The sequence below is a fragment of the Tachypleus tridentatus genome, chromosome 2 (genome assembly GCF_004210375.1).
Source record: "Tachypleus tridentatus isolate NWPU-2018 chromosome 2, ASM421037v1, whole genome shotgun sequence".
Taxonomy (NCBI): domain Eukaryota; kingdom Metazoa; phylum Arthropoda; class Merostomata; order Xiphosura; family Limulidae; genus Tachypleus; species Tachypleus tridentatus.
Genome location: NC_134826.1, coordinates 9,444,219 through 9,466,446, shown reverse-complemented (window position 1 = coordinate 9,466,446; position 22,228 = coordinate 9,444,219). Strand labels below are relative to the sequence as shown.

At 34.6% G+C, this 22,228-nt stretch overlaps 1 protein-coding gene across 2 annotated transcripts in view; it reads left to right on the top strand.

Moving 5' to 3' along the window:
• Positions 1–22,228, top strand: part of LOC143237840 (semaphorin-2A-like) — a 44,719-nt gene that overhangs the window by 13,433 nt on the left and 9,058 nt on the right. For both annotated transcript variants that reach the window (XM_076477509.1, XM_076477499.1), the window contains exons 2-9: positions 2,125–2,212; positions 8,064–8,115; positions 14,995–15,057; positions 15,322–15,429; positions 16,670–16,775; positions 18,213–18,377; positions 19,498–19,619; positions 20,811–20,919. In XM_076477509.1, coding sequence (XP_076333624.1) covers positions 2,125–2,212; positions 8,064–8,115; positions 14,995–15,057; positions 15,322–15,429; positions 16,670–16,775; positions 18,213–18,377; positions 19,498–19,619; positions 20,811–20,919 — 813 coding nt within the window. The remainder of the gene's footprint in view (positions 1–2,124; positions 2,213–8,063; positions 8,116–14,994; positions 15,058–15,321; positions 15,430–16,669; positions 16,776–18,212; positions 18,378–19,497; positions 19,620–20,810; positions 20,920–22,228) is intronic.

The window sequence follows — 22,228 nt, the reverse complement described above, 5'->3', positions numbered from 1 at the left end:
CTTTATAGTCATAATATACCCTCCTTACAGTCATAATATCCATTCTTTACAGTCAGAATATCCCTTCTTTATAGTCATAATATACCCTCCTTACAGTCATAATATCCCTTCTTTAATTTTATAGTTTTTCACTTTCTCTCCATTGATTTATACGTCCGATAACTGAACCCAGTTTACTTGTCCAATCCAGAACGTTGGAAGAGTTCGGTGTCCATAGTCTCTCCCATACCAGAGTTAATTGGCTACTTTACGTCTTTCTTTATCACACGTATTTTTATCTTTCATCTAATGACATTTTCTCAATTTTCTCTTCTCGCTTTTATGCTGTCCCCCGGCCCCTCCGTTGTTTACCGTATTTCTTTCGACCTGTTGGCAAGGGAACCAGTTTCATTACGTTCGTGTCTTTCACTCACACTCAATATTTGATTTCCACGTGCTCAGAAACGTCCTCATCAACATCAGTCATCACCAAGTCTTCGGTTGCTATTCGTGCAATTCATCTCAATCACGCGTGACAAAATAATCACGCTATACTTTTGTTGTTTTTCCTTTCTGCCAACTACGTTCCTGGGTAAATGTTTTTTCTGCTGGTCTCAATTTCCTCTCAAACCACTTTACCCCTGTCTGTCACTGCTACTTTTCTTTCTCCACTTAAACAGATTTTCTTGTCCACTCTGATGTTTCCTTCCGACCTGATTTGGTACCTGACACGTATCACAAGAACGACCTCAAACAAACATGGCTGTTTGGCATCACCCTCTTCCAACTAAACTCCACCCACCCCAAAGCGTCATCTTTCGTCATTTAAGGACTGCCTCGCCCTATTCCAAGCGATACTTCATTGGTTTTCCTCCCGTCTGTCACTTGTTGTTTTTGCTTGTCTGCTTCTATTTTAGTTGAGGATTAAAAGTTGTAAACTGACTAATTTAAGACTAAGAACCATCTGTTGGTCAATAAAGATCGTACGGTAAACAAGCGAGGACCGAAACATACACATTGAATATTTCAGGACCATAACTTGACATTGAACATTTCAAGATCAAGGATTGTACAATGACCATTTAAGGTCTAAGAATAGCACAATGACCAGTTGATGATTTGAGTACTGATTGGCCAGTCATGTCAATTCAGATATAAAGTGTTGCAGGTTGTTTGCTTTCCATAAAGCTCGTACTTATTGTAGAATTGGAATTTTCGACCTTGTTCAATGACCTGTGACACGGACAAAAAAACTTTGTCCAATATGTAGTGCTATAGTTAAACGTAAAACTTAGTTATTTGTATAAATTCCTTATAAAACTTCACGAATGAGACCAATTTTCCGTCTTGGGGAGATTGCAGATACCAAATCAAGCTGCCATAGAACACTATTAGTTTTAGAGCTTTTAATTGAATTATAAATCTATCAGATCTTGATAACGTAATTAAATAATAGTAATATAATTATACAAGTGTATCGTATAAGTACTTCCATTCTACAGGTTTAAATTAAACTAAAACTGTTTCATTATTTAATTTATTAAAGATAATTAAGGCCCGTGAGACGGTGCCATTTTTGTACCTTGAAGAAAACTGCATTGAAATTTACGTCATTGCAACTCCTATGTCGTAGTGATATGATGTTATGTACTGAACCACTTCTGTTTATATTAGGTTGAGGAATAATTCGTGAGCGTTTTTAAATAATTTCATTCAAGCATTACATGCAAGACTATACAATACTTCAATGCATGAACACATTACACCCAAAACATTTATTATGATACTTTATTTCATGTAATACCTAGGTATATAGTATGCATTGTTTTAAACGAAATTGCAAGAAATTAAATGCGAAAAGCAGATGGTGTCGAAAATGCTCGATTTTGTCCACTTGACATTCCATTTAATGAGCTGAAAATGAAAGCAAAAATTAAAGACATATGAAAATCAAACACACCATCTATTAGAGCAAAAAATTATCTACCAAATGACATGAAATATTTTGCGAAAGCGTTTCATTTATGAATATATTTTTTTAACTTGAATAAACGCTCACGAATTATTCCTCAACCCAATAGTACACAAAAAAACATGAGATAACAGTTCTGGGTAGTATGTTGAATGTTTGTTGTCTTTTTTCAGATAAAGCCCGAAAATTTAGCTGCGGTGAACTGTATTACAAGACATTTTATTTAGATCTTGAGAAAGAGGTTTTGTACGTTGGAGCCATGTAAGTACGCCACCTTTTGACATAACTTACAATAACGTGTTAGTCGTTCGATATATTAACTAACCGATCTGTTCGTCGACAAGTTATTGAATCAAACGTGTTTCAGATTTTGAAAACAAATAATACAGAGTATAGCTAAGTCTAAGGAAAGTCGTTATGTTCTTAATAAAACTGTTGTTAGTATGTTTCATATTTACTTAATAGTACGTCGTATTTCATAATCACAGATTAAAGTTTATTATTATTTCATATTCTTTTGGTTGTGGGACTTGGCATGGCCTAGTGGTTAGAGAAGTCGACTAAGTTTATGGGTCGCGGGTTCCAATATGTTTTTGTTGATATAAAGTAGCCCAAAAGTTCACGATGTTCAAGACCTTTCCTTTAGAGGGATGACTAGCACAGTTAACTTTCGAGTAGACTTGCGCGAAAAAAAACACACACACACACAAAACAACCAGTCGTTTGGTTATAATTGTTTCCGTAATATACGAGAAAAATAAGTTTTAGAAAAAAAGATAATCTTACCTGCTTTTCTATATAATGCCCCTCCGATCTTTCAGCGGTAAGCTTTAGGGTTTATAAGGCTTAATTTCGGGGTATGCTTCCCTTGGTGGTCGCCATGCAGACATTCTGTTGCATTAAAATAAGCACATTAATATTTCCTTGGCTCAGCATGATTAGATGGTTAGGGCGCTCAACTCATAATCTGATGGTCGCGGGCTCAAATCCCCGTCACACCAAACATGCTCGCCCCTTTTAGTCGTAAGGGCGTTATATTGTACCGTTCAATCTCATCATTCGTTGGTAAGAAAATAACCCAAGAGTTGGCGGTGGGTGACGATGACTAGCTGCCTTCCCTCTAATCCTACACTACTAAATTAGGGACGGCTAGTGCGCATAACGCTCATGTAGCTTTGTGTGAAATTCAAAACAAATAGACTAATATTTCCTTCGTATGTGTTGTTGGATAGAGTTCCGGCGTCATCTTGAAGACCTGGGCTCAGTTGATTTTGTAGTCTAAACATACCAGGAGAGTCTTAATTTAAACGTGCCAATTGCTGCACTCAATTGGTAATGACAGTCTGTTAACAATTACACATTTGGAGAAAAGAGTGATGGAGGTGTTACAACTGGTTGTCATTAACATGATACAAGATGGGTGGTGGTGTCATTAACATGATACAAGATGGGTGGTGTTGTTATTAACATGATACAAAACGGGTGTTGTTGTTATTAACATGATACAAGATGGGTGGTGTTGTTATTAACATGATACAAAATGGATGTTGTTGTTATTAACATGATACAAGATGGGTGGTGTTGTTGACTCTACAACAAGAAAGCACGAGTATCTTAAAGAATTTTGTACAAGAAGAACAGTGAATCACGTGCTAACCAGGATATATTATCCGAAATATATGTAATTATGCGTTAGATCATTTGGACGCCATGTTAGAAGTAGTAAAATCGTAACTTATTACAGTAATTTTAAGCCTGATTGGCTGGGTTATTTGTTCACTCAGAACTCATAACTATCGTGTATATCTGTGCGTATGTTCGAACTATTACCACCCGGATGTTCTTCGCCTGACAGCATAACAAAATGACTTTGGTCAGTATAGTCAAAACAAGTTAACAAACACAGTCATAAGAAAGATCAATTTATTTATACGGATTGAAAATGAAATTTTATTAAGGTGTCACACCTAATCCCAGCCAATGATTGATTGTCTTCGGGATTAGTGTGTTCTGGATTCTACGACAGCCAAGATTTCACGAAGATGTTTATGGGCACGTGTTTGTTTTTTCTTCAATATTTTACGATCGAAAATATGTTTACTGAAAGGCTGCGTAAAAATAGTCACTGTTGAAGGAAAATAAGTTTGTTTGTTTTTTTTTAATTTCAGGCAAAGCTACACGAGGGCTATCTGCGCTAGCCGTCCCTAATTTAGTAGCGTAAGACTAGAGGGAAGGCAGCTAGTCATCATCACCACCCACCGCCAACTCTTGGGCTACTCTTTTACCAAGGAATATTGAGATTGAGCGTCAAATTATAGCGCGCCCAAGGCTGAAAGGGCGAGCATGTTTGGTGTGACGTGGAATCGAACCCCCGACCCTCAGATTGCGAATCGAACGCCTTAACCCACCTGGCCATGCCGGGCCGTAGGCAAATAAGATCGAGATTGGTTCAACATTCCGATAATTCAAATTACAGAATGTTTCGTGTTTTTAGAATCGAGCATTTCTTTAATTTAACTGTGGTGATGAAGTGGTTTTGAGGTATTTCCATGTTAATACTGTTCGAGTCGTTCCTGTTTTACAACGTTATTTAGCAGCGTCCTAATCTGTTTAAGATATAAAGCTGATAGTTTAAACTGTTTAATGATCATCGACAATTGTAGTGTTTAATTTTTTATTTTTTTTTACGCGTGGCTAGGGGCACGGTATTAGTTGAGAACTATATCAAATCACGTGATAATTATAAACTTCGAGGCTTTTGCGGGTACCACAAAAAAAAAAAAAAAACCACGTGCTTGAGAACCATAATTCATGAACGACAGAACTAATTATAGTTATTTAACTTAAGTGAACGAGGACCCCTCAACTTGAGGGGTGGCAGCAGGTGTAAGGGGTGGCCTGTCACGAGCTCCGTTCTTTTTTCATTCCCCGTGTCTCTCTTCAAATCCTGCTCGGTCTCACATTACACTTCAAAAATATTTCCAACCCTAGAAATAAGGGTGACACCGTTAATTTTCCATAATTATACCTTGTTGTTAATTTTTGGTAAAGAATGAAAACATTAGCTTGTGCTTTTTCCATAGTCATAATTCAACGTAAAGCAACATTTTCATGCAAAAGGTTCTATTCTGATACTTTGATTTGTTTTAGAACAACCGTTAGCGAAAGTTTGAAGATGTCGACATTGTGAAACAAACATGTAATACGTGTTTTTAGTATAATCACTAAAACACGTGGCAGGTTTTTTTATAATAAACCCTTTATCCACAGCTCTCTCAGCCCTAATTCTTTAGTAGATTATTTTTATATATTGTTTATCTCAAAACTCATTCATACGATTTATTTGTTTTGGAATTTCGCACAAAGCTACTCGAGGATTACCTGTGCTAGCCACCCCTAATTTAGCAGTGTAAGACTAGAGGAAAGGCAGCTAGTCATCACCACCCACCGCCAACTTTTGGGCTACTCTTTTACCAACGAATAGTGGGATTGACCGTCACTTATAACTTATCAGGGATTCGATTTTCCTCGGTGGACAGAACAGATAGCCCAGTGTGGCTTTGTCATAAGAAAAACATACACGCATTCAGTGCCGAAGTGGTCCTTCATCCAATACCAGTGCTCATAAGGTCGTCTGGGATATGGCATACATAATAATAATGGTCCGAGCGCTAAGTCTCCAACATTTATGAACAACGATTCTTATGGTGTGAATCAGGTAGTTTCAACCCCGGCTTAAGGTATGGGCTTACCGGGCTGAAGCCAAGGTCCTCACACTAATTCGGGTATCTCAGGCTGTGACTATAAATGTATTCTACCTGGAGGTTCTGCCTCGAGGGGACCTCTATAAGCAGAAAAGCATAGGGCCAACAAAACCCTTAATCAGGCCTTGCCTTGTTCTCGTGCAAGTGAAGATAAGCAGTTGAGGCCTATTTAATAAAATTATACTTTAATTTAAAACGTTTAACTACTGTCTGTGAATCTGGGTTTTGTCTTAGATACATATTATTTAAAATCAAGAAGTAGAAATATGTATATGTGGGGATGGAGTTCCAAAATACTTAACCAAATACGCAAGAGGTATATAATCATAACCAAATACGCAAGAGGTATATAATCATAGGATGTTACAAAACAAGTAATAGTTGTGTGTACCCCGACATACAAGGAATGAATGTATAATCATAGGATGTTACAAAATAAGTGATAGTTGTGTGTACCCCGACATACAAGGAATGAATATATAATCATAGGATGTTACAAAACAAGTAATAGTTGTGTGTACCCCGACATACAAGGAATGAATATATAATCATAGGATGTTACAAAATAAGTGATAGTTGTGTGTACCCCGACATACAAGGAATGAATGTATAATCATAGGATGTTACAAAATAAGTAATAGTTGTGTGTACCCCGACATACAAGGAATGAATATATAATCATAGGATGTTACAAAACAAGTAATAGTTGTGTGTACCCCGACATACAAGGAATGAATATATAATCATAGGATGTTACAAAACAAGTAATAGTTGTGTGTACCCCGACATACAAGGAATGAATATATAATCATAGGATGTTACAAAATAAGTAATAGTTGTGTGTACCCCGACATACAAGGAATGAATGTATAATCATAGGATGTTACAAAATAAGTAATAGTTGTGTGTACCCCGACATACAAGGAATGAATATATGATCATAGGATGTTACAAAATAAGTAATAGTTGTGTGTACCCCGACATACAAGGAATGAATGGGCTCCATGGGAAGTATATAGCTATCTCAGCGTGGGCGTTTATTGTTACAATATACCTCTACTGAAATAAACTGTTTTCTTAGTTACTGTTTGCCATAGGTGTTTCGGCAATGGATGCATATATGTGTATATAGCATATATATTTATCATTACATTGATAACGTATGTGTGTGAAGCTCATATTTTCCACAAACGTCTGAACTTGAACTACTGGAAACTGAAGTACAAACCACCGTAATTCGTAAAGTTTGTACAAGATGATTGATTGTATTCTCCGAGTCTTCAAAAGCACTTTCATTAATAGAAAGTAAATTTAAAACTGTCAATTCTAACTTCATGACTTCGAAATGCACGCACGAAGGTTACAAATGCTGTTGAATATTGATGCACAAAGAAGTGAAATTCTCTTTGTTTTGGTCAGCTGTAAAGTGGACACGGAACTATTTTCCAGCCCTTGTATGTGGAGGCACAAGTAGGTGTGTGAAAATGAACCTAATGAAAGATGTGTGTTTGTACTTAACAAAATTATTGACCCATCATCGTGTGAAATCCCCTGTTGTCACGTGGTAACAAGGCCCCATCATCTTGTGAAATCCCCTGTTGTCACATGGTAACAAGGAATGTTTGTGGAGACGAGCTTGTCTTATTTTAAGTCCGAGGGTGTGTAGTTTGTGCCCCATTTATAAAAATTCGCTCTTCGCACGATAGGTGCGTTATAAAAGTGACAGTCAAATCCCACCGTTCGATTACAGTAGCTCAACAGTTGGCGGCGTATGTTGTTGACTAACATACATAATCTATATTCATCTGTTGGTTGATCGTGGTTAACACCAATACTTATGTACTGTCCCTTGCTACGTTTACTGTTTCAACCCACAATGCATCGTCCATGTTATCACGTGAAACAGGGTAGTTTGCTCGATAATTCACAGAAGTACATTACCACCATGATTGCTACATATTTGTCAAATCCCGTACAAAAGTAAGTTAACTATGATCAGTAAAAAACAAGTCAAGATGCCATACGTACGATATAAACTATCACTACAAAACAAGTCCAGAATTCCGTCGGCTTACCTTTGCCCAGAGACACTAATGAGGGAATGGTTTCCCAGGAAACGGTATATATCGGTGACAAGTGATGAATCTAATCTCAGTTTGAGCTTCAAGCTTATTTTTAGTATTTTATCATGGAGTTCAAATACCGTATTCTAATAATTTGTAAATTGCTTTATTATATGTTACTAATGTGATCGAACAAACTACTAGAACAAAGATTAATCATTAGAAAAAATAGTTTTTAAGATTTATTTCTGTCTTATGTTTGTGTTTTCTTTACCTGTTTTCAAGGGATCGAATATTTCGACTTAGTCTGTACAACATCAATGGAACAAGATGTGAGGTAAGTTGGATAAAACTTTTATGGTAAACGTACCATTAAGTGTACATCCTTCCTTATCTTAGGACGTGTGGTTTTGTTTAAAAGAAATCCAAGGGGTCGTGGTTCGCATCCCGTTGTTCCAAAATGCGCGTCGCACCTTAGGGTCGTGGGTCTGCTGGTATGTGAAGGCAACATTCCACTATTTGTTCAAAAAAGAGTGGCCAAAGATTCGGCGGTGAGCGTTGTTTACTAGCAGCCTACTCTGTAGTCCATCATTTCCAAATTTGGCTTTGCGAAGGTATAACACTTGTGTAGCTTTCATACAAATTCTCAAACCACACAATAACGTAAGAAACGAGTGTTATGGTAATGTTTGTTATTTTTGTCCTGCCATTTGAGAGGTTTCTAATAATTATAGTCATCACATATAGTTGTTATTAATAAGTTTCAACCTTTGAAGTCGACTACACTGACTACAACAACCATAAAGAATGCTGCAGTTTTCATGGGGCCCGGCATGGCCAGATGGGTTAAGGCGTTCGACTCGTAATCTGAGGGTCGCGGGTTCGAATCACCATCGCACCAAACATGCTCGCCCTTTCAGCCGTGGGGGCGTTATAATGTGATGGTCAATCCCACTATTCGTTGGTAAAAGAGTAGCCCAAGAGTTGGCGGTAAGTGGTGATGACTAGCTGCCTATCCTCTAGTTTTACACTGCTAATTTAGGGACACCTAGCGCAGCTAGTCTTTGAGTAACTTTGCGCGAAATTCAAAAACAAAAATAATACGTCGTCTCTAAGTTATCTATTTATTGTGCCCTCAGTTATAACTGAGTCACGTCGTCCCTAAGTTATCTATTTCTTGTGTCCTCAGTTATAACTGAGTCACGTCGTCCCTAAGTTATCCGTTTATTATGTCATCTGTTTTAACTGAGTTATGCTGACCCTAAGTTATCCGTTTATTATGTCATCTGTTTTAACTGAGTTATGCCGTCCCTAAGTTATCTGTTTATTATGGCATCAGTTGTAACTGAGTCACGTCGTCCCTAAGTTATCCGTTTATTATGTCATCAGTTTTAACTGACTTATGCCGTCCCTAAGCTATCCGTTTATTATGTCATCTGTTTTAACTGAGTTATGCCGTCCCTAAGTTATCTGTTTATTATGTCATCAGTTTTAACTGAGTTACGCCGTCCCTAAGTTATCCGTTTATTATGTCATCAGTTGTAACTGAGTCACGTCGTCCCTAAGTTATCCGTTTATTATGTCATCAGTTGTAACTGAGTCACGTCGTCCCTAAGTTATCCGTTTATTATGGCATCAGTTGTAACTGAGTCACGTCGTCCCTAAGTTATCTGTTTATTATTTCACCAGTTTTAACTGAGTTAGCCGTCCCTAAGTTATCCGTTTATTATGTCATCAGTTTTAACTGAGTTATGCCGTCCCTAAGTTATCTGTTTATTATGTCATCTGTTTTAACTGAGTTATGCCGTCCCTAAGTTATCCGTTTATTATGTCATCAGTTTTAACTGACTTATGCCGTCCCTAAGTTATCTGTTTATTATGTCATCAGTTGTAACTGAGTCACGTCGTCCCTAAGTTATCTGTTTATTATTTCACCAGTTTTAACTGAGTTATGCCGTCCCTAAGTTATCCGTTTATTATGTCATCAGTTTTAACTGAGTTATGCCGTCCCTAAGTTATCCGTTTATTATGTCATCAGTTTTAACTGAGTTACGCCGTCTCTAAGTTATCCGTTTATTATGTCATCAGTTGTAACTGAGTCACGTCGTCCCTAAGTTATCCGTTTATTATGGCATCAGTTGTAACTGAGTCACGTCGTCCCTAAGTTATCTGTTTATTATTTCACCAGTTTTAACTGAGTTATGCCGTCCCTAAGTTATCTGTTTATTATGTCATCAGTTTTAACTGAGTTATGCCGTCCCTAAATTATGTGTTTATTATGGCATCAGTTGTAACTGAGTCACGTCGTCCCTAAGTTATCCGTTTGTTATGTCATCAGTTGTAACTGAGTCACGTCGTCCCTAAGTTATCCATTTGTTATGTCATCAGTTGTAACTGAGTCACGTCGTCCCTAAGTTATCCGTTTATTATGGCATCAGTTGTAACTGAGTCACGTCGTCCCTAAGTTATCCGTTTGTTATGTCATCAGTTGTAACTGAGTCACGTTGTCTCTGAGTTAGCCGTTTATTATGTCATCAGTTGTAACTGAGTCACGTCGTCCCTAAGTTATCCGTTTGTTATGTCATCAGTTGCAACTGAGTCACTTTGTCCCTGAGTTATCCGTTTATTATGTCATCAGTTGTAACTGAGTCACGTCGTCCCTAAGTTATCCGTTTGTTATGTCATCAGTTGTAACTGAGTCACGTTGTCCCTGAGTTATCCGTTTATTATGCCATCATACTGTACTCGTGAAATACTAACCTTGTCCTGCTGCCATGTGCTTCAGTGTATTTACAACCCAGACGAGAGACGTTAGGCCTGACAACACTGATAAAAATGTTGTAGTCTAATTCTAATTATATTTCAGTAAGCTACAATTTCTTTTGTTTTTCTTTTGATGTACCAGATACTTTTTAATTTAGCCTCGTTTTGGACAATGTTAATTGAATAATATAATTGAAGATGCAAGAATTAAGCCTAAATAGGTTTAACAAACATGTTTTGTAAATATGGCATCTTTGTCGTCTTTTTGGTGTTTTTTTTTAAAGCAAGAAAGTTATTTATTAAGTTTCAACTTCGCTTTCTTAGATTTGTATTCGTAGAGAAGTAACTATTTAACCTTTGAACGTAAAGATTCATTTTGCGGGAACATTGAAATGGAAAAATAGTTTCCTAGTTTGATGACTAAAACCAGTGACTTTTAAATAAATTTAGCAAAACTGTGTGTTATTATACCAACTGTCAGATACAATAGACACTGTGAAAAATTGACTCATGGCCTACAAGCCGTTTAGGTATGGTAATAATGTTGTAATTATATACATATTCTAATATGCATGTAGGGTTAGAACTTAGATCTTCATGATCCGTTAGATTCTGAAGCATTAAATAAATTACTACTTTGTTTTGTTAGGATTAAATGACTAAGTTGTTAGTGTACCGGACTATAAAGCCAAGTATCCATGGCTCGATCCCGGTTGCTGCAAAATCACGCTCCGCACATTATGACCGTGAGTGCGTTATGCGTGTTAAATCTAGTTTCGTGAATATTTGAAATAAATAAGTAAATAAAGCTGTGCTATATATTATGTACTATAATACCCAGCTATGTTTGTATACCCGTTTTATTTTAATAGTGTAGTTGTTAATGAAACTATTTTTAGCGAAATTTAGTTTCTTCGTTAGCTAACGATTGGTCTGATTTACTCAAATAGTTCTTGGCGTTTATTAAACCAATAAATAAATACAAAAGAAATAACTTATTCACAATTCATCTGGATGTCTTGAAGTTTGACCTAACAGTGATAGTCATTTAATATTTTTACTTTTCTTTTCATTCATCAATCAAACTCGCGCGTGAAGTTTAGTTTGAAGTATAAAGGTTTAAGGTAAGATGTTTTGATGATGGTTATGAGTATTTGTAAAACTGAACAAGTAGGCTTAGGTTTTTCTCCTCTCTTAACTGATATGTTTACGATTCGGTGATTTGTAATGATTCAGGCCTAGTTTCAAGTGATAGTTTCAATTCCTATTTCAGGCGTGCTCAAAATAAGTGAATGTTAATATACCGTTTTCACTCGTGCAGAAGGTTTGTAGATGGTTGATTCGCCAATTGAATTACAGCTGTCGTTATTATTCACGTGAGATGACGTTCCACATGTCGCGTTCTTTTTAAATGAACGTTTTCTTATTAAGCGAGTGCTTTCCTCTCTTTTTCAAACCGACTATTCTATAGCAATACCACGTGTACTTTCATGTTTAGAGCCCGCAGAAACTAATTAGTGTAAGCGGACAAAGTCTGAGGTACCACAGGCGAGATTTTCTTTATTCAAATTCTAGAACAGATGAACACTCCAGTCACGAAGATGAAATACTTAAAACTCATAAAGTACGAGTTTTTTTTTTTTTTTTGTCAAGTATCGTGAATATGTTGTCGAGGCTTAAGAATTGCACTAGAACGTATGTTTTCAACGATGCAAAAGTATGAAATGAAAAGGTATTACATAAGTGTCTGAAGTTAAATTTGCATGAGATAAAAAAAAACAAAAAACACTTAAGTATTAGTATAGACACGTACATATATAACAGAAAACTTGTGTCCAAGACTAGGCATGCCACTGTATGTAGAGACACAAAGATGGTTTTTACAAGATTTGTCCTACAACGTCTCTTCTGTTTTCTTTGGAATTTTATGCTGTAAGCTGGTGTGATGGGAACTAGTTGGTGTGTCGTCATTTCAATGACTGTCATTAGGTGTGAGCATTTTTTTCTGGCTGTCATGATATCGTATGAACAGGTTAGTGTAACATTTTATGTTACTGCCACGATGTGACGTGACATCCTTCCGTACAGTCATGATAGCTGCGAAGTTTGAGGTGTGTATAAATAGTATTTGATTGACTGAAAACAACTTGTGTAAAAATAAACACATTTTCATTTTGTTTGATCACAATTGTTACATTATCTCATTTCAACTACTACGGAATTATTTTCTTCTGCTCACCGAGGTATCTTTAATTTGGAGACGTTAAACTTTAGTGTATTTTTGGCCCACACCATTTTTAAATATTTTACGTCATGACTAGTGTAATTAACAAAGTGGCATTACGTCTGTAAGTTACGTATAACTCTCAACACTGAAACAAAGAACGTGTGGAAGGTCACACGTGCTGTGATCCAATAAAGCACGTGCATGGCTTCTGGGAAAACCAACATCGCATTGACGAAAAACTAAAATTATGTCGTAAAGAAAGTTTTCTGAATTATTTACAAATGGTTTGAAATTGATTTGTTTTCAGAAAAATGAGACAAGAGTAAAAAGCTTTAATTTATATTTATGTTATTCTGCTGGTATGTCATGGCTATGGTCAAGATATATATAGTGAGATCCTCTCTGTCAGGTGGATTTATACCTTTTTTAGTGCTTTTGTTTGTAAAGCTATGCTTACGTGTTTGTAGCTTACAAAGGTAGACAACCAAGTAAATTAAGAGTTGTTATACATTAATATTACTTATTGCTTGAAATGCAATTGAAGCTGTAATCCATAGATTGTACAGTTGTTTGTTGTTTAACAGTTTGATATTTATACGTGTAGTTGTTAAGTCTTGTACTTTCAGTAACATACATTAATATTCAAGTAAATAAATATGAAACCCAACCATCATTTGATGTAGTACTTATCATAGAGTTATGTTTACCGCTGTTGAGTGCTATGTACGAAGGGTGGAATCCCCCAAACTAGTAAAGTCAGTAATGGATTAGGCTTCACATTTATTATATTTTAAACAACTTGTTGGCTGAATAATTCCAAAGAATACATTAGTAACACTTGTGCTGGATATTCATATATAAATAGCTACAAACATTTCTGTAGGTAAGTCAGGAATATATGTCTTTTTACAAGCACGTTCAGGATTAATAAAGAAAACTACCATTAGATGTAAGTTTTTATTAAGAGTGATATTGTAGCTGTGAATTACAGTTTAATCATACTTACGTCATCAGAAAGATTAAGATAGCCATAAAACGTTGAAACTCCATTTTTGAATTTTTTTTTTGTAAAAATTAAAAACAAGTTTACAGATAGTCATATCTTTAGTACAGGGTTTTCCAATTATTTGAAAATAATGTTAATTTTCTAGTAATTTAAAGACCAAAATGATTGAAATGCACACATATAGACTCATAAAATCACAAAGGTAATTTTTAATTTTTACCACCAAGTGGAGATCATACATTATATTTCTCACAATGATCTGATGTTTGTATTATTTTTTTTTAAAATTGCTGGTGTTTTGTTTCATGAATAAATTTTGAAGTAGTTACACGTGTGCAGGGGCGTAGATTTTTTACACCCGATGGGGGGGGAATTTTGCAACCACTTATGTGGACTGTTCAATTTGCAAATTGGTAATCTCTGATTACGTGAACCTAAAAGCTGTAAACATGCAGTCACAGAGTAATATTGTTGCTACGATACTTGCATGTATACTTAAGCCTACTGACTGATACTTACGAACTATCGCTTAGATCGAAAAGCTTAGAAGCACGCCTATATTAAAGATGTACATTTCGGTGACTGAAAAAGCCTACATCTAGGCTTAATTATGTAATTCGGTTGATAATAACACGAGAATCACAAGAACAAACACACAATTTTTAGGCCTGTGATGTAATAAAACAACTCAACAGACCAAACTGTAGGGGGGGATGATTGTATGCACCATACCCCCTCCTAAAATGAAGGGGGGATGTATCCCCCGTCTCCCTAGGATCTACGCCCCAGCATGTATGGTGTTTTCAGGTATCTTTTACACCGTAATCTATTTTCATGAAGGAATTTGAAGAACATGCTCTATTGATGCTTGTTGTGATTTATTCAGCCAGACAGTCTGTTAAAATACTGAAAAATAAACGTGAATTCCAATGTATCAATCAATTTACCACTTGTCGCTGAGTAATACCAGCTATAGGGAGTTCCATTTCTCATCAGTAGTCAAGAATAAGGAGAGCCTATGTGACAGTGACTGTTCTTGTCCACAGTTACCAATGAGGGATGGAGTTTCACATAACCAATATAACTCGGGGACAGGTGAAAAATCTGCTGATACATTGGTATTCATGTTTAATTTCTAGTATTTTCTTAGCTTGTCTAGCCAAGTAAATATAATTTGTTTTGATTTTCAACATTGCCATCATGCAATTAATTTGTTCTAGGCCGACTCGTTGACCCTAACATCAACAAGCGTTTCCAACTGTATATCAAAAGGGAAGTCTGAAGTAAGTTGTTTGTCATTCACTACTATGTGCTGGGAGAGCTAAATTAGTGTGTACTTAAATATTAGTGTTTCAGATTGAGTTAGAACTTTTGCATTATATAACATCTTGATGCTAACTTCACAAGCAGTTAAGAATGAAAGTTAACATAAAAATGTTTAGATATTAGTGGAAACATGGGTGTAAATATACATTGAGCACTATTGCAAACTTGTTCAAATGTTAAAGACTATATTGTGTTTTTAAAACAAAACTGTTTTGGGTCAGAACTATGACTGCAGAAATCACATCAGAGTTATTCAACCAGTTGGTGAGGGAAATCAGCTTTATATCTGTGGAACAAATGCATACAAACCCATGGACTGGATAATTCATGTAAGTTAAATGTATTATTTGTTTGTTTTCCTATACACAGTTTTTACATATAGGTAAGAAACAAAGAAAATGACATAAAACCAATCCTTTAACACTTTGTTACTAGAACACACTGACTTTTCTGTGTATTAAAAGTTGTTTTATAAGGAACCACTTCTCTTCCATGTTGTTTTCTTGCTAGCTTGCCTTATTAAGGGATGCACATGCATGAATGTTTATAAATAAGTAATAATACCCAAGTGCACACCCTCAGGGTCTACTTAGTGTGTGTGTGCAAAATGTTAGGTTTCTAGGTTCTTTCCTCTTGGAGCTATGGCAGTCATACACAAACAGACTTGTATTACAATAGATTATCACAAGATATCCTAATGTTATCATGGTCACCACAAAGTTCTGGTTATAATTAAATAAATACTTGTTGTTAGCCATGTTTAAAGATTAAATACATTTTTTAGTATATTAGTATTGGGTCCTCATGATGATCCTTATCATTAACAGATTGAAATTTTTGACGAGGGAAGTGTCAATAAGGTACAAAAATGTTGTTTCCTGTGTAATATTACTGCTGGGAAACTAGGTAAAACTAGGCCTTTTCTGATTTTTAAGTTGAGAAAGTATACATAGAATTGGACTTTGGTTTTTTAAATTAATTATTTCAGCAGCAAGAATAAGATATAATTTTTAATAACATATACAGTTGAAGTATAATTTACAGAAAATAATTCTGCTTTTTTTTAAGTCTTTCTACAAAGAATGAAATTGTGGTAAGGCATTAAACTATCTCTTTTAAGATGAAAATGGTCTTATCTATTTTAACAAAATATTGTGCAATAATAAGGTTTTTGAATATAGTATCAACATAAATCCAAACTTACGTATACATTTACGATTGTTGATGTTCAATCACTTTTTTGTACCTTTTCATAAACATTGATTTTCTAGTCGAGCTATGTATTTTATAGAACATGACGTATTGTGATACCGAGTTATGAGCAGTAACAATGAAAATTAGTCAACATTCTTCAAGATTGGTTTTTGTTGAATCATTTGAAAATGAAGTGTGTTACAGCTTTTTGTGAGATTAAAAGTAAATCGGTATTGTATCTATAAGCATAATTTATTATTGTATGCTAACCGCACGTAATGTACGTCCAAGATGTGTCATTATTTTCTCAGTGGCTCTCTATTATCTTCACAGCTTTACAAAGCTAAGCATGTTTTTCTACTATTTTTTGTTTAGGCTAATCTGACACATTTAGGACAGCATGAAAGTTATCCGGGTATTGGAAATGGGATTGCCAAGTGTCCATTTGATCCAGATGACAATTCAACTGCTGTATGGGTTGGTGTGTGTCATTTTTTATTCTGTAATTTGAATAATAGAGTGGCTTTAGATATCAAATAGTTTGACCATTTTCTTTTCAGTTCTAACAGTTATCCTGGACAATGACACAGTTTGCCATTTGAGAAACTAAAGGGTACGCTTTTACTCATTCTGGTTACATCATCTAATACTTTAGTTATACTGCTGTTTTCAAAATATTTTTCATAACATTTCACTAATTATGGTATATTTTGTAATGAATAACACCTTAAAAACAGATCATACTTGTTGCTTTGCAGTTATAGTAAACAACACTGCTCTGAATCATTTTGTGAGTTAGAGATATAAAAGTGTATGTAACCCTGAAGTTTACTGTGATAAAAATAATGAGAAATTCTAAATTGATGAAAACTAATTAATTGTCAGTGAATTGTTGTTTCCTTTGTATCTGAAGTAAGAACATATATTCTAAAGGTATCTGGTATGGGTATTAAAACTTTAATTAAAATAAAGTACAGTTTGACCTTTTTAGGTTATCTTCAGGTTAACAAAGAGAGTTTGCAACTGACTGTTGTCGAGCACATGTCTTAGGCATGAGAGTATAAATGTGTATGAGATTGTAATGAAATTGCAGTGCCCCCTATAGTTACATGGAGATTGGTTTGACATGTTATTACAGTAAGCTGTGGTAGTATGTCAGACAAATCTGTTTGTAACTATAACAAAATTATTGTGACGTTATTACTATAGATAGACAGCTGTGTTAGCGTATCAGACCAAAATGTAACTAACTGTAACAAAATGATTGTAATGTTATTACTGTATGTATTCAGCTGTGGCAGTGTGTTAGACCAATCGGTTTGGAGCTATTCTAACATTTGATATAATTTAATTGATTTGTTTTGTATGGGTTGTATCTCCCAGTGGTTCATCAGCAGACTTGAAGGCTCATAAAACTATAATTTTGGCTTTCATCTCAGTGATGAACATAGAGTAGTGGAGGTTTACCTCTCAAGATTGTGTTTAAAGTGTATTACATCCTAAAGGATACATAAACTGTCCACTATAGCAAACAAACTTATCAGTCCATAATTCTGTAAATAAGAACTGCCATGTTATTCCAGTTTATGATTTTATGAATGTAATAACATCAAATTATTATTTGTTTGTTGAGCAATGTGTAATATTGTTAGAAAATAACAATAGTTAGAGAAAAAAATTACTTTTTTATGTAAACAATAATAAAAAAATTTGTTTCAATGCTCACAGTTTTATAAATCATTGGCTGAAATAGAAAAGTGTCTCAGATATAAAGGTCTGTTGTGTTTTTCTCCAGCCATCACATCCTTATTGTGTGTAGTGTTTGTTCCTGGACACGGTAAGAAGTGTTGTGTTTGATGCTTGTGAACTGATCCAGACTGTGCAGCACATTTTTCTCACATGTATTACTTTGCTCTAGAACATGGAAATCCAGGGGAACTTCCAGGGTTGTACAGTGGAACTGTGGCAGAGTTCACCAAAGCTGATGCTGTCATTTTTAGAACAGATCTATTTGATGCTTCAACAGGCAGAAGAATGTATCCATTTAGTCGAACAATTAAATACGACTCCAAGTGGCTTGACAGTGAGTGTAATATTTTTATATTGTTTAAAGTGTGAGAGTCAGTGATTAGTGTGTGTGTGTGTGTGTGTGTGTGTGCATGTGAAAATAAATAGTGCACCATATCTACAAACAGTTGTTACAAAGCAGTGTAGTTAAAATGTTTTACTTTCTCATTTCTCAGTGGTACTCAAAATTATTAAATTACAACCATTTTTAACACGTCTCTCAGGGTGTCTTTACATTACAATTTGTTAAATATTAAAAGGCAGTTTCACCCAGAAACTCCTAGAAAGGGTGGATTTGAATGTATCTTTTCTAAACAAGTTTTCATTTGATAATTGATAAATTATTAAGTGAAATACAGCATCCCCAAGTCTTCATACTAGCTAGTACTAAGGTCTACCTGCTGGGAGTAAATTCACTTATGGCAGTAAAGCCACATTCTCAGAATCATTATTTAACCAACTGCCAACATTTTTGCTCCTGCTGTCAAATTTTTATGTTTATCTTTCAGTTGAGATATGAATGATTTTATCCTTGATTTGGTAGGGAAGATCAAAGTATCACAATAGTCAGCAGTAGGAACACTTTGAAATCAGTTACAGGTGTAATATTGTACTCCACAACATCTACCAAAGAGGTTTGAAACAGTTCCTAAGTACTGATGCATCTCAGTTGAAGACTTTCACACTTCTTGTGCTGGCTGTTAACCTTATGATGTGCTGATGTCACCTCACTATCATATTTTACAGCCCCAACACTAAAACAGTGTGTGAAATGCCTTCTTTTTAGTCAATAAAAATGTCCAATAAATTTCAGTTCAAATTAAGAAAGACCGGATTGGGTAGTTTATTTTTTGAAAGACCAGATTGGGTAATTTATTTTCAACAAATTGTCCCCCACTAAGTTGTGAGGAGCACATTGAAATTAAAAATATTTAAGTTATAGGGCATTAAGGATTCTATGATGCTTTAGATTTGGTATGTTTATATATTTAACCATTTACTCATTGATGTGTATGTTAAGATTTATCATCTGAAGGTAGTGACTGTCAGAAGCAAGTATAATTGTTGGTACCTGTGAGATTAAATAGAATTAGATGTTTTCTGTGTAATACTGAGTTCTTATTGATTCTTGGCAGAACCACATTTTGTGGGATCTTATGACATCGGGGATTTTGTCTTCTTCTTCTTCCGAGAAAGTGCCGTAGAGTTTATTAACTGTGGAAAGAGCATCTATAGTCGTGTGGCTAGAGTTTGTAAGGTAAGGAAAGTTCTGTTCTCGGAAACATGTCTTGTGACTTCTGTATTTCTCTGTTTCTAATTTGACATTTCCTAATTAATTAATTTGTGAAAATGTAGTTTATCTTATCTAATAAGGATTAAAGGTACTGCTAACAGAGGTGTCCATCAGATGGCACATTCCTGTCTTTACAAAGAATATTAGTTATATAATTTGTGAAAGTTCTGTTGTTTTTTTTTTGTGGGGGGTGTCATTTATGTAAGGGACCAGTTTTACAGTGTAATAAGTGAACAGACTAAAAGAATGTGTGTTATGTGTGCTTAAACACAAATTTACACTTTTAATAAATGTTACTAAAATTATTTTTTTATTACAATGTTGAGTTCACATTATAATATGTGGAACTTTATATCAAATGTAAGAGGGAGACAAATTCCCTATCTTGTCTCTTCTTGCTATCACCCATGATTATGGTACAAGTTTATGACATTATATAGTCTACTGTTGATTCATTTAATAATAATAAACAAATGGAAAGTGAACAACAGAAGTTATAACAAGAAAATGTACAACATATTGATAACAGCAACGTTACATATATATTATAAACATGCAACATTATTTAGGGTTAGAATGATTGATGAAGAAACCTTCTCTGTCAAATAGCAATCTCCAACCTTATATGATTATGACACAATCTTCATTTAAATTACTGGTGTCTGTAATAACCTATAATTTACTGAACTTTATCATGTTATCTAATTCATGATACTGAATAAGTTACTATATTTTTATTAGTTTATAATTATTAATGTTAACTAAAGTGTAGTTATTTTGGAAAACGATAAAAGTGGGTATTCGTTGTAGATGAATGGATATTAAGTTTTTCCAATGTTTCTTCATCGTGGCTTCTTCAGGGGTCATACAAGACTTTGGACAAAATGTATTAGGATTTACCTGTGGTGGAATTTTTTTTTTTATTTTTGATAAAGCAACTTTTGCTGTCTATTGTACATGATTATTTAGTGCTGTCATAGATTATGAGTGTAAAATATTCACTTGTTCCAGGTTTTTGTACAAATACAAATAAATTTCCTAGTAAACTTGTTTACTATTACATAACCTATACTAATTTTCACAGATTGTGTGATGAGTTTTTATTTGTTTTTTTATTAATAAACAACCACGAATAAACGGTTTGTAATTTTTTAGCAAGACGTTGGAGGAAAGAACATTCTCAACAAGAACTGGGCATCTTTTGTAAAAGCACGTTTGAACTGCTCACTTCCTGGAGAGTTTCCATTTTATTTTAATGAAATTCGTAAGCTTTCTTTTGTAGATTACGTAGTGGAATAATATTATGAAAACTAGAAATCTTTCATTTGTTATAGCATAGATAAAACTTGGTTGGTTTCATTTTGGCTTAACATTTCAAATGCTTGGTGAAAATTGTAAGTAATAACATACTGAAGAATATAGTTTTAATAAAAAGTTAGTTTTAGGTAGTTTATGTGTTTATAATCTTCCTATTTGTACTATTTTCACTTAGCAACTGCTTGAAAGTACAGTTTTTATCCTTGCTGCTAATTAATTTTTCATTAAACTTTAATTCCTTATCAACATGACTTTTATTAACTGTGACAAATTTTCCTTCATTAAGTTGTTTCTTCATTATGAAATGTGTAGTTCTGATAAGCAGCATTATTAGGTCAACTGAACTTCCAAGAGACACTAACAGTTTTTCGTTACTATTGAATATTGTTTTATGAGAATCAACCCAGTGACAAGTAGTAATTTTACTTTTATAAATAGTTTGTTATTCTTACTTCAGACTTCTATTTCATTCTCATCTGCATTTTTCTTTATTTAAATAAATATTTATTGATGGTTTCATTGAGTAAACCACAAAATCATATCCATCAAGACCTTTTAAAAGGAAATACAAGTTTCAAATATGTGATTTATTTTAAAGTGTATCAAATTCATTGGGAAGAGACCACTATCTGCTTAGATAGACGTCTGTAAGAATCCTGCTCATGTCAAAAAAGTGTGCACTGTAAAAACATTTAGAACCACTACTTGTATTAAGCTCACAGCTGTTACACCAATCCTGTTTAGAACCAATACTTATATTAAGCTCATAGCTGTTACACCAATCCTGTTTAGAACCACTACTTATATTAAGTTCACAGCTGTTACACCAATCCTATTTAGAACCACTACTTATATTAAGCTCACAGCTGTTACACCAATCCTGTTTAGAACCACAACTTGTATTTAAGCTCATAGCTGTTACACCAATCCTATTTAGAACCACAACTTGTATTTAAGCTCATAGCTGTTACATCAATTCTGTTTAGAACCACTACTTATATTAAGCTCATAGCTGTTACACCAATCCTATTTAGAACCACAACTTGTATTTAAGCTCACAGCTGTTACATCAATTCTGTTTAGAACCACTACTTATATTAAGCTCATAGCTGTTACACCAATCCTATTTAGAACCACAACTTGTATTTAAGCTCATAGCTGTTACATCAATTCTGTTTAGAACCACTACTTATATTAAGCTCATAGCTGTTACACCAATCCTGTTTAGAACCGCTACTTATATTAAGCTCATAGCT